We start from the raw sequence: 17,235 nt of genomic DNA on the forward strand, positions 1-17,235 counted from the left end.
GAGACTGGGCTTACAGTATACCAGTTAAATGGTTTTGCCAACAAAAGCTGTCTTTCTGCTGTGTCTGTGTGGGAAGCAGCTACTACCTTTTACAGATCTTTTTGCACCTAGGTAAACTCTGTAGAAAACTGGAAGCATCACTGGCTACTTCCTGATGGTAAATTGGGAATCCTGGCCTATCTCTGAAATTAAAAAGCCCAGCTTTTACTACCATTATCATGACAGTTCTCAAGAGTCAGCAGCTAAAGTCCTTTTCTATGGGACTTTTGCCTACACTGCAAATAGATACATTCCACACCCATTTATTGCCCCATCCTCACAAGACTAATGATGTTTTGGTTTCCTCTCCTCAGTTTGGTCCTAAGATTCCCTCCCTCCCCATACTAACCTCAGAATCAGCCTGCTGCTTTCAAAGAAACCCCCAGAGGTCAAATTTTCAGGGGGTGTGACCCATCTAACTTTCTGCCTTTGAGGTTGTTCCAACTCTAGCGCCTCAAAGCCCAGCAGAAGTCAGGAAATGAGAGCATATGGTAAATAGTTTAACTCACACCAGTTTGGCTTTCAATTCTAACATGATTTTTCAGTGTTTTGCATCTAGTAAGATGACTATTAACTCAAAAGGCTCTAGTTAAAAAGAACAAATACAATGACAGTGGACAGACACCAGTGTACTGGAGATTGTTGCTAAAGAAAACTGGGTGTGCCATGCAACTTACATATCATATCTCTATTCAGTTCTCTGAGAGATGAAACCTGAGCTCTGAAAAAAATTATCTGTTAAGGTTTAAAGCTCCGGAGATTTAAACTAAAACAAACATGATAACCAGTATTAGGTTTCTAAGCACATCCAAGCACTCAGCTTGTCAGCAGTCATATATTTGCAGACTTGCAGCATATGCCAAAAATGAGACAATGAATCCAATAATAGAAAATAAAGCCTGTTGTAAAGCCACTTGTAATAGCAGCTGTTGCCTCTATTGAGAAAATGTCTTTAAACACGTTACCTTTTAATACTTCTTTTTTCTCTTGCTCCCTCTTTTATGGAGCCTGGGTGGATGCTATAAAAGAAATAGACACTATTTAGGATGGGATAATTCTCCAAAGGAATACAGCATAAACATCTTCCTCCTTAATTTACCTGATGTTGACCACATATACAGTGTAATTCCAGTTCTGGAAAGTACGGTTCAACTGAAAAACAGGAAGACATTGATCACATGAATAGTGAGATGTTAATGGGGCTCTTCATTGCTTAAGGTACAGTTAGAATTTCACCCTTCTGCCCCTTGAGAAACTCCCTTCAGTTTTGCCAAGCAAAGAGAACACTCTCACATTTCAAGGAGGTGAATGTTGAATGTTGTATTTCTCACTGCTAGTGAGAAATGTGGCCTTTTTTATAGATAGAAGGAAATCTCTATAACGTCATGACACAGTGAATAGGCGAGTGCACAGGATGCTGACCTTTTCCTTTTTTCCCCTCTTAAATTCTCAGGAACACTTTGATAAAAATAGATTTCCTGACAAAGCTACCAGGTAAATATTCACCTGAAAGTCTTCAAACTTTTGATGATCTTCTTTTCAGACCTTTGTACTATTTATTCTGAGTGCACAGTGGCTGCTCGGTTCTCCTCTCAAGAGACACTTTTGCATACTCTGCTAGGGCCAAGTGACACCTTTCTATATTCTTTGGCTCAGGCACCTAAAGTACTTTGCCTGGCTACTGATGCTAAGAGAACAACCTTGACAGGTGTGGATGATTGCATTTCTGGTTTGTAGATTACTACTACAGGTGGTTTCCCTAGCTTCTGAAAGCTGAAAGCTCCAGGTTTATTAAAAGAAAAATAAAGAATAGTTGCCATATATTCATGATATATTTTCATGTAAGTAGTTGTATAAAGACTACTTACGAACTGTGTTAGTGTGACTATGTGAACATAGTCAAAAGAACAGAGAATATCTGTATTCAGGCAGGAAGAACTTTCAGAGACAAGAACTTCAAGAATCCTCCACCCAGAGGGCCCGGAAAGGAGCTTATGTCTACTAAAATGGGCTGAAAACGCAGAGACTACTAGAATCCTCAGCAACTGACCCATGGGAGAAGCCTTCTGAAGCAGAGAACATAAGGATAAACTGGAAAAGTTTATTGCTTCACACAAATCAACACTGTCTGGCTTTTTTAATAATTTCTTTCACCATATAACTTCAAAACCATATTAGCATTTGGGCAGAAAAATTTTGTCCTGTATAGTGATGTTGGAACTCAGACATCTACCGCTTTCAGTGGACAATTACAATTTCTCCATACTTTTCAAAATCTTACCTAGTATATACATTTCTTAAGAAGTGGAGACATTTCAAAATTTTATCTATAGAGCTGAAGAGCCCCAGTTGAATTCACTACTGCACAAATCAATAATAGAAAGATATTTAGAGAACACATATTTAGAGTTTATTTGGTAGCCTATTTTTTTCCTTTTCCAACTGATAATATTGATGCACCAGATTCATATATGTAATCACACAGGAAAGAAACTTAACTTACCCATTCTGCAATGACATCATGTACTTTTGACACTGAGTTGGAGTTGGAACTAAAGACAGTTATAGATATCCTGTAGAATAGCCCACCTGTCCATTAAAAACAGCATAATAATGTTAGAAACTGAGAAAATTTACCTTTTTAATAATGAGACTTTAGTTTCATGATTAATATAAAGATTAGGCTGAACCTCATATACAAGGACATCTCAGGCTCTTCTCGGCATTATAAAGTTTGAAGTGAACAAGGCCTGCAGGTTTGGGACCATTCTCGCTAGTGCTGTTGATTTTGACAAGAGTTCCCTTCCCCTTCATATTTTCAGAGACATTTGAAATGTGACATGGAAATTCACAGACAACGTATATAAAAATATTATTTTGCATATGCCTCTAATGTGGTGTGTTAAAGCAATATCATGAAAGTGCCATTAATTAAAAAACTATTATAATTAATGAAGTTTGTAAAAGCAGATAAATACTGCTCTAAGTCATATTGTTATAATTCAGAATTGAACCACTGCAGGTTACATTTAAAACTTTGTGAGAGCAGATAGAGCTCATCAACTAAAAGTAACAAGGTAACTGAGGACATAGGAATAGGTGTGAGAAGGGATATACAGCTCTTGTTTCAAAAGCACAGTCTTTCTCTCAGGCCTGGTGATGGCCAGAGAGTAGATGAACTCACATTAGCTTTACAAAACTGGCAGCTGAACAAACCATCTTTCAGTCACAAAATGTGTAACACTTGGCTTGGTGCAATTTTATATTCAGAAAGCTGTTTTGAAATGTCACTGGGCAAATATAAATTCTCTTTAAGCTCATGAGTGGGTAGGCAGCATTACAAGATTTTACATCTAACAAATAACATCAAATTATTTCATGGTTATGCTCTGTGTCAAAAGTCTGTACTTCTCACAAGTCACTTTTTTTTTCATTAAGCTACTAAAAAGCCTCTAAGCTCCACAGTTGGACAAAATTTCCCAGGATGTGGGGGAGGGTTTAAGAACTTCTGGATGAATTCACTTGCATATATGTGCACATGTGGCATTGCTTGGTTCAGGGCTGTTACCAAACAAAGTTGTGGGTCTTGATCACAGATACATGTATTCATATAATCCTCTGCAAATCTTACAGAGACAGTATACAGGACAGAACAGGGCATGACAATAATTATACAGAAATCCCTTTCTGTCTCTGATTGTAAAGGAACTGCTCTATTTTTCCGAATCTAAATAAAAGATCTTTTATTCTAAGTGGAGCAAATGTCATAATTTTACAACATCATAGATAATTATTGTACAAGAGCTTGAAACAGAAGTATCTGAAAAGAAAATCTGAAGCCAGCGTTTTCCAGTTTAATTGTGCATACATTGGTTACTATCTTATTCATGAGTATTGTTCGTTCTTATCAATATGGAATTAATCACATGAACACTGAGATTAGTCTGAAAATTGCTCTATGATAAAATACTAAACATGGTTTCCTAGTTACCTTCTTTGGTAAGCTATGATTAAATTTTATATATGAATAGAAAGAACTTGCTTTTTGATTTAATGTCTTTTTTTCCTCCCTTAACTCAGGAGATACACAAATTCGATGTACAGTTTAATCTGAAAATGTGTTTTAGTTTTATATTATTACTGTGATAGTTTTGAATTTAAATAAAAGAGGAAAAAATTAAGTCTTTGAAAGTAAAAAATTGGACTTTGCGCAAGTTGAAAACACTTGCAAGACCTGGATCTCATTTATATGTATATATCTTTGTATATACACATATACAATTTTATATCTATAATGTACGTGTGCTATACAGATACACACATACAGAAAGTGTTCATTTAATATATTCTCACACATATAATTACACATATGTATAATTACAACCTTATTCAGATAATTATACATATGGACAAAACCACTTTAATATAGGAATATGCAAAGTATTTTTAAAATCAAACATAGTAAGTACAAAACAGTCAATACCTTCGAGATCTCCACCAGATAGTGACCCAAAGCATGGTTTTAATAAAAAAGAGAATAAGAACAAAGAGCAAATCTATATTTTAAAACACTCTCAGGAGACTGCAGTGGCTGATAGTAAAAACTAAAAATTTTTTCTCACTCTCCACATTAAACTGTGGAAATCCCATCTCAAAATGCTGACTGAAAAAAAAAATATGGGTACAAAATTGATAAAAAGTAGCCAAAGATAATTTGAAAATAAAAGAGAAAAAAACAGCATGGATATCAATTCTCACCACACCCACCATCAACTACAAAAATATAAAGGTCAATGAAATACCAGTATTTTTTTTAAAATTCTGTTAGGCAAATTATCTAAATATTCCTTTTTTAAAAAATCTTTGATTTTTGAAATTAAAATCTTAAAAAACATGTAAGTAAAAAACATTCATACAATCCCAAACAATTAAATGGCATAAAATTATATAAAATACATGGCAACCAATATATTATCCTCACAGTGTCATGAGAGCTGTTTTAGAGAAGTACACAAATACTAGAAATCACATTAATGACATGTACTATCACTAACATGTTACAAATTCCCTTCTACTGCAATTAAATTATTATTCCAAAACATCTTCATATGCTAAATCGACATACATCTAAAGGATGAAAGACAGCTACTTCTGTGTTCATTCTACAAACTGAATATCTAATAGATAAGATGATGTGGGTTTTTTTCTACATCTAACTTAATAGCTTGACATACTGTAGGTGACCTCAGGTCAACACAGGCAGCAAGAATCAGTGAAGAAGACATAAACAAGACAAAAGGACTGCAGCAGAGCTAGTAAGTTGATTCAGTGATGGGTAAGCGGTGCTGTTTTGGCTTGTCCCAGATGGTAAATTGGCCGAGGAATGAACATGTGCCGAAACTGATGACTGATGGTATATTATAGAAGAAATTTGTGTTTGGAACCGCATGAGAGAGTGATGGATGGCTGCTGCAGCAGCTGTTGTCAGAGTGCCTGTCAAAACGGTCTCTTTGTGCTGAATAACAACTCCACTATGAAAATGGTAGAGGTATCGCATCATTCATTACTGCAGTTCTGGATGACTCCAAAATAGAAGAGCGATTTGCAAAATGCTCATAATCAGCATTTTTAAAATCCAAGACATGAGTAGTAACAATATTCAGAGAAGACATTCCTTCTCTGTCCTTGCTGAAGGATCCATACCCCTCCCCTTCTGAATCCCATTCAGAAAACCTCAATATGTTTGTTGGTGTCAAAACAGCAAAATTCCCTATGTCTTCATTATTGTCAATGTTCTAGTGACCATAGAGAGTATCTCAGACTGTCCACTTGATTTTCAATGGAGTTTTGTCCTAAAACAGTTTGATAACAACATTCTACTGGGTCCTAGGACTGAATTTGTCAGTTGGATGTCAGGCATAAACTTTGTGTATGTTGGGTTTGCACATGGAGTCTCTACAGAGATTAAATTTGTAATGCCTTCTGAGTGATGTTCCTTAATGTACGTAGATTTTCTAAACTGAAATGCACTGTTTGCTGGTAACATAGAAAAGTTTTCCTATCAGCATTGCCTTCTATCATTTCCATGTAAAAATTTTCAGGTGCCAAGTCTAGCAAATCCAGCCTATTTTTCTGGAATGGTGGTATCTCCTGTGTAGATGATATAGAAAAGCCAGAAGGAGAATGATGTCTGTCTTCTTGAATGTCAGAGGTGATGTGATGACGAAATACGGTCTCATTCCACCAGTTCACAGGCTCCAAGACACACATGAAATTGGTTGTGTTGATGTTGGAGGATGAAATCTAAATAATTTCTTTTTTGTGTTTGTAAGCAGTGCTGCTACTGCTGCTGCTAACAGGAGAGCAGAACGCTGGCTCAGAGTCAGAGTGACCTAGTCCATTTGCCAAAGTCCATGCTAGCTCTGCATTAGGACTTCTGCTGTGAAGAAGAGGAACTGCTGCATTCACAGAAGGCTCTATAACTGCATCTACTGCATAAGAAGTGCCATGAAGTGCACTTCTAGAATAATTAAAAATATTTTCATTTGGCAACTGTTCCATCACAGTATTGTCTAGGTTGATTTTTTCTGTAAAAGCAGCCAAAATTTCACTGTGTATCTCAGAAGCAGCTGACGTAGACACAGTTGGAAGAAACAAGCTGTATGGATTTTTTCTCACTGGGTTCTCATCTGCTGAGTTTTCACTGAAATGAGGTGAAAACTTTGTTTCACTGGCCAAGTAATTGGGGTTGAGATAATTCCTATAATTTTGACCCCTTCTATCTTAGACTCCTGCTGCCACCGTGGTTGTGAATGGGAGAATTCAGGTGAATTTCTCTTCATTCTGAAGATAAGTGTAGCAGGAAGGCTGAATTCCAGCAAGTCTGTGTGCAGTAAGCCACAAAGTTAATGGATTAAAGAAAATATATGTAATGTGTATGTTCTTGGCTGTCTGCTCTTGGTTTAAAAATCAACTTACTTGACTGGAGAACGATGCCAGTTAGCTGAGTGAAAGTTCAATTTGCTTCTGCCATAAGTGAATTTGGCTTATTTTCTTAGTCTTTCTACTTTGCCCTGGGTGTTTCAAAGCCACAGAAAGGACTTAATTGTCCAATTTTTATTCATATTAACATTAATAAGATTTGATTCCTTCTGTCATTAAAAAAATTAGAGTAACTGCTCATGGTGAACACAGAGTGAGTGGATCCACAAAAAGGAAACAAACACAACTTGCAAGAAATTTTCAATATTTTCTTCTCACTTTTACAGCTTACTAAATCCAAAGAGTCTGGATTCAGATAAATTCTTTCACATTGTGTACTGCATTGCCTGATTGCCAACGTACAATAAATGATCTGCCAAAAGGAAAAATACTCCAAGAGTTTTAAATCCTACAGTAACAACTGATGCATTGGGAAAAAAAAAACCCAAACCAAACAAGCTAAAAACCAAATGACAAAAAACACCCAGATCCTAATTTATTTCTGTGGAGCACACTGAAAAAATAAATCTTTAAAAAAATAAATCTTTAAGCCTCAGATGAAAATTGCAGAAATCTATCTCTGTGTTGTTAATAACATTTAACAACCATCTTTAACAAATGAATAAATATTTTAGCAGCACCTCACAAAATGATGCTCAGTCTTTAGGAGACAGTGATATCATAGAATTTGAGAAAACCTCAAAAGAAATCCTGGCTTTAATCCTGTGCTAATAATAGGCTCATTTACTACCTTATTTTTTCCCTTAATCTTTCTAAATGAAAAGTAAACGATATGTGATACTGTCAACATTTTCCCTAGTAAAGTCTGATCCAGTTCTTCTTGAAGTCAGTGGAAAGATTCCTGTTGACTCAGTGGAAGTGGCTTTGCTCCATAGGAATGGTTCCACTTGGCTCCTGCGCCTGACTAGTGAGGAACAGACAATCCAAGCATACTACCACCCTGGCTGCACAAGCGGGAGCCACACAATCTGCAGCCTTGAAACATTTCAACAGCACAGCTCTTTTCGGACCCTTTTCAAAAATCCCTCTCCCTTCCGTAGTTCTTTGCATGGGTAAATACAATGGGTGACACAAAGTTAACCTCTTTCATAGAAGAGCCAGGTAAACATGATACAAACAAACACTGAGTTTGATTCTGTTCTCATTTGCACCATTCTGACATGGTCCAGTGAAGTTAGTCCTGATTTATTTCAGCATAAATGAGATCAGAATTGAGACATGACCCTTGACATTATGATAGTCGGAAAAAAACACACCTTAAAATACAACAAATTTGCTTTACACACAGTACAAGAAAAATGTAACACAGGATTTCTTACCATTGTTTGGCTTATCGTTTCTATTAGTATCAGGCATGTTAGTGGTGACAGTGGGTGGTGTAGGAGTAGTAGCATTTACAGTAGCTGGTAATAAAGATGAGAAAGAGGTGAACTTGAATGAAATATGAATGTTAATAAGGTAAGACAAAATGGGAACAATGCATGACCATGTAAAATGAAACCATCTACACACAATGCCATAAATGTTAAATAAACATATTATTTTTTCTGCACAAAGTGATGAATAGATATGAACTGAGGCCCCAGTCCTGCAATCTTCACTTGCATTGACTTCACTGGGAGTTTTGCCAGTGTAAAGTTTGCAAGATCAGTCCTATACTGCTTTCATAAACTCAAAATCCTCTTATGAGAGCTTTAGATCGAAACAGCTGTGCAAAGACCAGAAAATAAGTTTGAAGATGCACTTATTGCCTGTGAAAAGAATCATTGTCCCGACTCAAAGACTGAATATGACAAACAAATGAGAAACTAAAACATCCATCTAATTAACTCCATCCATCTAATTAACTCCACCGAGCTCCAAATAATAAAGAGAACTGAAATCAGACTTGGAATAGGTGAAGAGGAATATATATTTTGAAAGCTTGACGTAGGAGCTCAGCTGTACTTTTCTCACTGATACCAATAGGAATCACTCCAAACAATTCTGGAAACCATCTGGACACTTTCCAAAATTAGAGGGAGGAGCCAAAACCTGCAATTTTTCCCCACAGTAGACTGGGTGGGTATACGTGCTAGAGGAATTCAAAGATTATGCCAATCAATTTTCAAATAATGATTTGGGAAATAATTTAATTTTGTCCAGTAACTCCCAAGGAATGCAGATCCACTCACTGACACATTTACTTTTCTCCTGAAAACTCTTAGTTAAAATCTGAAGGTTGGTCTGGTAAAATCCCAAATGTTACATGGCTTTGGACGACCTTGACCAAGAAACAACGTGGAAAGGTTAAACAATCGTATTTTGGACAAAAAATTTTTTATGTTTTGTTATGTGGATTTAACTAACCTTCTGAGTCTGAAAGTCATAAATTCAAGTCAGAACTTAGGGAGTAAGTTCATGTTAAGGTTTCAGTGAGACAAGACAATTACGGAAAGAGAAGAAGTTGCACGCTGGAGCAAACAGGTTATAACTGGGAAAGTGAGCATATAAAGCGACACCTAAAAAAAGCTCTTCTCTCATGAAACCTCAGAGCTATATTGTCTGAGAAACAAGTTATAAAGCTTCTAATAGATTGTATCTTCCAGTCAATGCTGTCAAAGCAGGCATCTTTTAATGAATGAAAATATTTACTAAGCATGACGGAGAAAACAGCTTTCATCAGACTGCAGCTGATCTGGCACCCACAAACTTTTTGCCTGGTGTTATTGCACAGCATACAACAAACAAACAAAAAAGGAATCCAAACTTGCCTCTCAGTTTAGAGAAAGTCTGCAGTGTCGACAGAAATAGACGGACATCTTTTTATGATTTCCATGATTATTACAATAATGATGATGGCGCTGAACGGGGTAAATCTGATATGGCATCTTATTCCAAAGTGATGAACTGAACACAAGGGACACTTTACCAAACACTTTTTAGAGAAGCAAAGTGAAAATACTCAGTCTTTATTGAATATATGATGGTCTAGGAAGTCAAGAGAGGCAAGTTTGAAAGGCAATATCTTCTACTAGACAAGTTAATAAAGCTGGAAAAAAGGATAAGGCTTTTAGAAAAGCAGGTTTGTTTTGATGAAAGTGTGCCCATTTCTGCAGCCATATTAGCTGACGTAATGATAGTATCTTCTTTTCATCCCGTGCCACTTTGATATAGGAAAACACTCAGAGTTCTTCCAAGAGAATATACAAAGTTATTTATATGATGGCTGCATTACCCTTTACATATAAAAAGACTAATACTGAATAATTGTGGATGCCTCATTTACCAAGGTATTTGAGTGGTAGTATTTACATCACACTGTGCTTTGTGAATATGATGCCTGAAAATTACTGTTTGAATCTGATTATGAACATTAACAGCATATCACTTTCCCTGTGGAGACCAGTACACTATGCTCCAAGAACCTGAACCAAATTTACCTCAGGAAAATCTGGGAAAAGTAAAATAAAGACTGACACAGATCCCTTACTGGCTTTCCAAGAAGAGTACATCTTCCCTTTTATATTTGACCTAATCTGATTTACTTGTAATATTGGTTTTGAAAGAGTTCTCAGACTTCCTCTTCCCCTCTTATATTTTATTCTCTCCTGTCTCCTTCTTCCACCATTTGTCCAGAAAAGGTTTACAGAGCTAGACATTTTTGGTGCAGTTGCTGCTGTGATTAAAGTCTAACATAAAAGGCCAACACGTTATCAGGTTTGTGTTCATGAAGGTGTTGTGGAAATGCATTGATGTTGTTCATGTAAAGCACTTTTTATGGAACTTCAGCATCTAAGGAGAACAGAACAAATTAACCATCCTTGCATGTCCACTGATTCACATGACATGGAAATCTTCAGGGTTCACCAATTCCTTGCATTCAACTGAGCTGACCTTTAAAGACATCTAATGCATTCTTATATGTGGTGATTTTTACGCTATTAAATCCTCACTAAGTGCTGTAGCATGTGTTGCATTAACTAATAGCTACTGGATTTTGCAGTTTAATGTTGATTTTTTTGCCTGCTAATCTCAATGTATCTAGTCTCAAAATAGCTTATTGAAAAAAACTATGAACAAGAGCCACTTCCTTTATTTCCATCTGCTCATTTTTTATTTACAGATGTACGCACTTCTTATACTGGTTAATATTTTACTGTCAAAATGCGCAGGAAGAAAAGATGGGCAGAAAGAAATGAAAGCAGTCAATTGATGCAGTTTTGATATAATGGAGACTATTTGGAAAATGTATTATCATGGGAGCGATCACATTTTTTCCACATATTGTACATACAGGACACCCACACACTTGATGAGACCAAAGAATTCCTTTCCTTGCTATTTTTTATTGCCACTCACCCTTTTAGAAACAATAATAAAAAAGAAGTGGAATAAAAAATCTCAGGATTTCCCAAAGATGAAACTGTGAAAAGGACCTGGGCTTCTTACCTTGGCAAAGGCTTCCTAGGTTTGCACAACTGGTTGGTTCAATTGAAGAAGAGGGAATTAGATATGAGCCTTTAAAAGAAGAAAGCGAATAATTTAGAAAGGGTTGACTACTGGGCATAAAGCTATCATGTCTGAAAACATATTATATCATTCAGTGCAGTCCCCTTCCTAATTTCTCTCAGTGACAAAACTGACACTGCCATTTGCCTATAAGACTTAATGTGTTTTCATTTTCTGTTTCCTCTGCGGGATCCTTGAAAACCCCGCTGACTTGCAAGTTATAGTCACTTGTGTATCCTCCCATGGTTTTCTTAGCTTTCACTAAATAACATCGCATTAAAGGAATGCAGCTTGCATGTACTGTGCGAAATGAGTTTAAGTAAAGGTTCAGTATGGCCATAGGATTTATGCAATCTTTGTGAGTAATAACCCCTGCCTTGGAGGAGCAACTACACTCTGCTACTATAGCACAGGTTACCCACCACACAATTCTGAGTAATCTCCCTGTGACAGACACCAACCAGATAAAAGGTAATTAAACTTGTTTCTTTGCCCAGGGTGTGGGTGTGATTAACATTCTGGTATGCATGATTTATAAACAAATAATGTTATAAGTCTGTATCTCTACAGAATTGTTCATTACAACAAGCATACACTTCGATGATCTGGAGGCAAAAACAGGGTACGTAAGAATGGCTACAGAAAAACAAACGGTGCAACTGAATTAGTTGCACTTTGTGTATCCCAGAAGTTCAGCTGCAGACAAAGCTGCCTTTGCACATTGTGTTAAAAATAATGAGACCATAGAGCACTGGCAAAATGTGAACCTACTAAGAGTGCCGCCCTTTTGGCTTTTGCTTTACTACCTCAGAATTATATCAACTCAATGAGGGTGTCTCCTTCCATAAAATTCAACAGCCACCATCCAGCAGCTTGTAAAGATAGCTAAGGAAGTATTTCCTGTGATGCAAGATAGAGGTAAATTCACTCCCTTGGTATATGAACTCCAGAAAGGATGTTCTAAGTGAATGCACTACATCCTGCATGAGCTTTCTTTTTCCCCCCAAAATAAATATGCTAATATTAAACAGTCAATATCAAAACATACTCTAAGTTTAATCTCTGTTCTGTAACATGGACCGATGACCTGAGAGTTGGTTGGAAAATCTGCAGGCATTCATATTTTCTTTAGTATTTAAAACAAGACTGCGATTTTATTTGGTGAAACTAAAACAAATCCAACCCAACTTTACAAAACATTTAAGTCAGAAGACTGTTGTATTGAGTTTGCATGGCAAGGGTTTGGCAGCAGCAGGGCTACAAGAGTGGTTCTGTGAGAAGCTGCAAGAAGTCTCTCCTATGTCCAATGGAGACAATGGCACTCAGCTCCAAAAACGGATCTGCCACTGGCCAAGACCGAGTCCATCAGCAACAGTGGTAGTGCCTCTGGGATAACAGATTTTTAAGGAGGGGGAAAGTTACAGGACAACAGCAATGCAGCCAAGAGAGGAGTGAGAATATGTGAGAGCAAAACCCCGCAGACACCAAGGTCAGTTAAAAAGGAGTGGGAGGAGGTGCTCCAGGTGCTGGACCAGAGCCCATGGTGCAGCCCATGGTGAGGCAGGCTGTCTCCCTGTAGCCCATGGAGGTCCACAGTGGAACAGATATCGACCTGCAGACCATGGAGGACCCCACGCTGGAGGAGGTGGATTCCTGAAGGAGGCTGTGACCCCACGGGAAGCCCATGCTAGAGAAGTCTCCTGGAGGGATCTGTGGACCCACGGAGACAGAAGCCCACGCTGAAGCAGGTTTGCCAACAGGACTTATGACCCCATGGACTTGTATTACAGGCAATTGTGTGACACATCTCACTCCAAATGTCTGACTCAGACATCCATATCTGCTTGTCATAATAGACTTTCTTCATAGTCAGTGGAGAGGAACAAGCACTCCTACAGCAAAAAAACTTCTGACTTCACTAAGACATCTTCTCCAGTATGAGATGCACTGACCTGTGGAATAGCCTTTTTGATTCCACTGTTCATAAACAGTACTGAGGGCAATTATCTCTGCCTGAAAAATTGTCCAGCTGCCTAAGGCAGAAACATCCCACACTGAGTTAAATCTGACAGTGAAATTAAGAATTCCTTTGGCCTTTGGGAATGAAGGACTCATATAAAATGCACATAAAACAAATGCAATTGCAGGCATGGAGACACATGCTGCCACATTATCCTTAAACCGAGTAGATCATATCCTGCTATAGGTGTAGCCAATTCAGACTTCAAAATCAGAACCAGAAGTTGTTTAAACACTCCTCAATTTGCCTGCACTGAACTCTGAACCAGTGTTCAGTAGCAATAAAGTGCTATCATTACCTAGGCTACTTGTTTTAAAATTAGTTCAGATACCCAGGCTGTGTATGTATACCTTTAAATGCAATCTGTGCAAAGGTATGGCAATAAAAACAGAATTCTGTCAAGTCCTACACAAGCACCCCACCATGACTGCACAGCTGTGAAAACATTAGTCTAGGGAATAAACTAGTAAAAGGTAAAACTAGGAAAAGACTATCTGAAACAATCTGCCAGTGTTTTCAAGCTCCACAAACCTACTTGTAAAAGCTTTGTCTGAAAAACCCTGAATATAATACCCCTTGATAAACATAAGCACTGTTCAGGCACAGATACGTTGAGATCACGGCTAAATGCTTGGCTTGCTTTTTTTTAAAGTGACATGCTGCTTCCTGGTGAAGCATTATTGGAGCTGTGTGAAAACCCCTTTTCTGCATAAATCCTTCCATTGCTGTTAAATGAAGCCTAATCAGAGTCAGCTGTCCAATGTTAGTGGTTTATTCATGGTTGATAGTCTGACTCATCAACTCTCCTGTTGAAGGATGATTTTACAAAGAAGGCTTTTACTCAAGGAGAGGAAGGGAAGAAAATTCTAACAATTTAATCACTGGGATTAGTAACCATCTTTGAAATGGTATTGCATCCAGTATTTTCTTTTAGGAAATACTCTGGCTCAGGAAAGCCTTTATCACAGAGGGTGATTTAACACCTAAGAAAGAAAAACACTTACTAATGAGTTAGTTTTCTCATAGGCTGATTTAGAGGAAATAACAATGCTTATACGTAGATACATTTTAAGTGACCTGTATAGACTCCTGGGCCTAAAGTAGGAACACTAATATACTTTTTCTAAAACAGTGCTCTGCTGGACACTGATATCCCAAGGAATAAAGCTGTGCAATGAAAGTAAGTCTACTGTTTCTATTACCACAGCTGTGATACTACATTTGTGTTACAGGACTGTACAGTCTTTAACAGAAAGAAGAACAAGACCCCTACTTCAGTCAAAATTAAATGAGACTGCAGCTTTTAAAGAGGTTTTGGTAGGTTGTTTGGTAAAAGTGTTATGGTAGTCATCATGGTATAACAGTGTAAGAAGAGTAAGATTTTTTGGAAGGTTATTTGCTATGAGATCAGTTCATACTGATGAAATAGAAACAACTTTCTTGTCCAGAACACCTTTATCAGCCATAGTCAGATCAGTCTTTTCTTTGTTCTGGTAGAAAGGTGAAAGTATCCAGTTGCTTCTGGTTTTATAGAAGTGTTGCTTAACCTTTTTTAGCAGAGGCACGCTGAGATCTGTCTCAGTGGGTCTAGCTGTGATTGTGTCTCACACTTTGAGTAAAATAAAGCAAGCAAGATAGCTTTTTTAGCCACCTTAATCCCTTATGAACTATTAGATACAGAAACTAGCATGTCTTAGTGGTGCCAGCTTCTGTTCTAAACTAATGACTCTCTTAGTGCTGACAGATGCTCTGTCAGGAGATGTTTATATTGACACTACTTAAACTGTGTTTAAACCAGTAAGTAATAAGGTGTCAGAGGAGCAAGAAGGCAAAATTGGAGAGGACATTAGACGTGAAGAGACCCCACGTGGTTTAGAAAGAAGCAATATCTGTAACCATTTTCTTTGATTTTTTTGCTTTTGTTTTTGTCAACATGTATTCATTATTATTGGAGAGCTTAAACTCTGTGGACATGCAGTTTGACAGCAGCTCATTTTACAAGCATCATATGTATGTGTATAGGCTGTCCCTGGCCATAGTTCAGATTTTCCATTGTGCGTTTTATAATTATCTAAATATCCCCAAAGCTATTAAGCAAAACATTCTTTAAAAATTATTATTATTATTAAATTATTTATTACTTATTGGTTTTTATTATTATTCTTCTAAAGTGACAAAGAGTTTTCAGCTTTGATTTTTTTTTTTTCATTTCAGCAGAAAACTGCCAACCAGCTGTAAAAATATAGACATATACAAAAAATACATCTGGACACTCATGAGAATCAAGTGTCTGAGCCATGAAATGAGAACAGGTTGGACAATGTATTGAAATTTATCTTCTAGAGTAATCTACAGGAAAAAAGACCTTCAGTAATTACCAATTAAAAGAAGGACTGATAATACATCATCAGGGAGACAAAATCTGATGATTTTGATCTAAAACTCTTCCTTCCTGTCTGCCTCCTCTAATTTAATATTTTCTCCTACTTTCCTGTCTCATATGAATTGTCATTTTGTCACTGATTTTGCTGGCTTTGTACACTCAGCAGAAGGCTACCAAGCGCTCCCCTGGCTAATCAAAGGGTGAAAGGGCAGGTACAAAAATATTTAGTAATTAGTTAGTTAACATACTTTATTTTTTTTTCTCCAGAGACCACTGTAATCTTACTTGGGGCTAGCAGGTAGTTGCAGTTATCCCCCTTTTGCATGAGCCAATAAGGAGTGTTTGGGAAAAACTTTGATCTGCAGACCATTTCAAGCAGCAACTCAATATACTTAGGGGACTTGTTCTTTTCCTTTAAGGAATCAACTCTATACCTTTCAAAGCCTCTGTGTTGGTAAGAGTTGAGCTAAAGTCTAAGAAAGGTAAGACCTAGCTATTTTACTTTCACAGGAACACTCTCATCTTTTTCCATCTTGGTATACGATATGTTCAGCACAATGCAGAAGTGTGGGGGGAAAATAAGCAAAAAAGTCTTGGCAAGGCATACTCACCACAACTCAAATTGTTTTCTGCTTTCAGTGCTGAAGTTGGAATACTCCAGAATTCATTTTCCCAGTCTACAATGTTTCCTTTCACATCGCAGCTGAGGTTGGCCAGCATTTGTGCATTCATGGTGAAATTCCAGAGGCGGAAGTTGTAAATGTCTCCATTTAGAGAGCTCATTTCATTGCTGTTAGAGCCCAGCACCAGCCTCCCATTTCCAGGGATAACTTTGTCAAAGATACCTGGACAATGCACTGTATGATAGGTGCTTTTGGCATATATACCTATAGTCTCTGAGAATCTGTCCCATACAACACAGAGCTGTTGAAAGGTTCCTGTGAAAAACTCTGCATGTCGGGGCAATGCATTCTCAAGGATGCACTGTGTGCCTGAGATGGACATAAAATGGCCTTTTGTGGTCTTTCCGAAGCTGAAGAATTCTGTCGACAAGGCATTAGTGTAGGAGAAAACCTTCCAGTCGTCATTGTCATCACTGTTGCCTTTGGTTGCTTCGAAGCACAGTGTAAACTGGCTAAGATCTGGCACTGAGACAGTCTCTGCCACAGACACAGCATCTATGTCGGGAACCTGGGGAATGATGACTTTCTGATTCCTCAGAGACACAGCGACTAGAAACAAGAGCAGATGAGTAAATTAACAAAAAAAAATTTCATCATATAGAAATATAGGCAGACTG

At 37.4% G+C, this 17,235-nt stretch overlaps 1 protein-coding gene across 6 annotated transcripts in view; it reads right to left on the reverse strand.

Moving 5' to 3' along the window:
* Positions 1 to 17,235, reverse strand: part of ADGRG6 (adhesion G protein-coupled receptor G6) — a 105,964-nt gene that overhangs the window by 42,447 nt on the left and 46,282 nt on the right. For 5 of the 6 annotated variants that reach the window (XM_064649298.1, XM_064649297.1, XM_064649295.1 and 2 more), the window contains exons 4-9: positions 16,547 to 17,167; positions 11,473 to 11,541; positions 8,361 to 8,444; positions 2,543 to 2,628; positions 1,139 to 1,191; positions 1,005 to 1,058 (exon numbers count right to left, since the gene is read on the reverse strand). In XM_064649298.1, coding sequence (XP_064505368.1) covers positions 1,005 to 1,058; positions 1,139 to 1,191; positions 2,543 to 2,628; positions 8,361 to 8,444; positions 11,473 to 11,541; positions 16,547 to 17,167 — 967 coding nt within the window. The remainder of the gene's footprint in view (positions 1 to 1,004; positions 1,059 to 1,138; positions 1,192 to 2,542; positions 2,629 to 8,360; positions 8,445 to 11,472; positions 11,542 to 16,546; positions 17,168 to 17,235) is intronic. The other variant, XM_064649296.1, reaches the window with a different exon arrangement.

This window comes from Pseudopipra pipra, chromosome 3 (genome assembly GCF_036250125.1).
Source record: "Pseudopipra pipra isolate bDixPip1 chromosome 3, bDixPip1.hap1, whole genome shotgun sequence".
Classification (NCBI taxonomy): domain Eukaryota; kingdom Metazoa; phylum Chordata; class Aves; order Passeriformes; family Pipridae; genus Pseudopipra; species Pseudopipra pipra.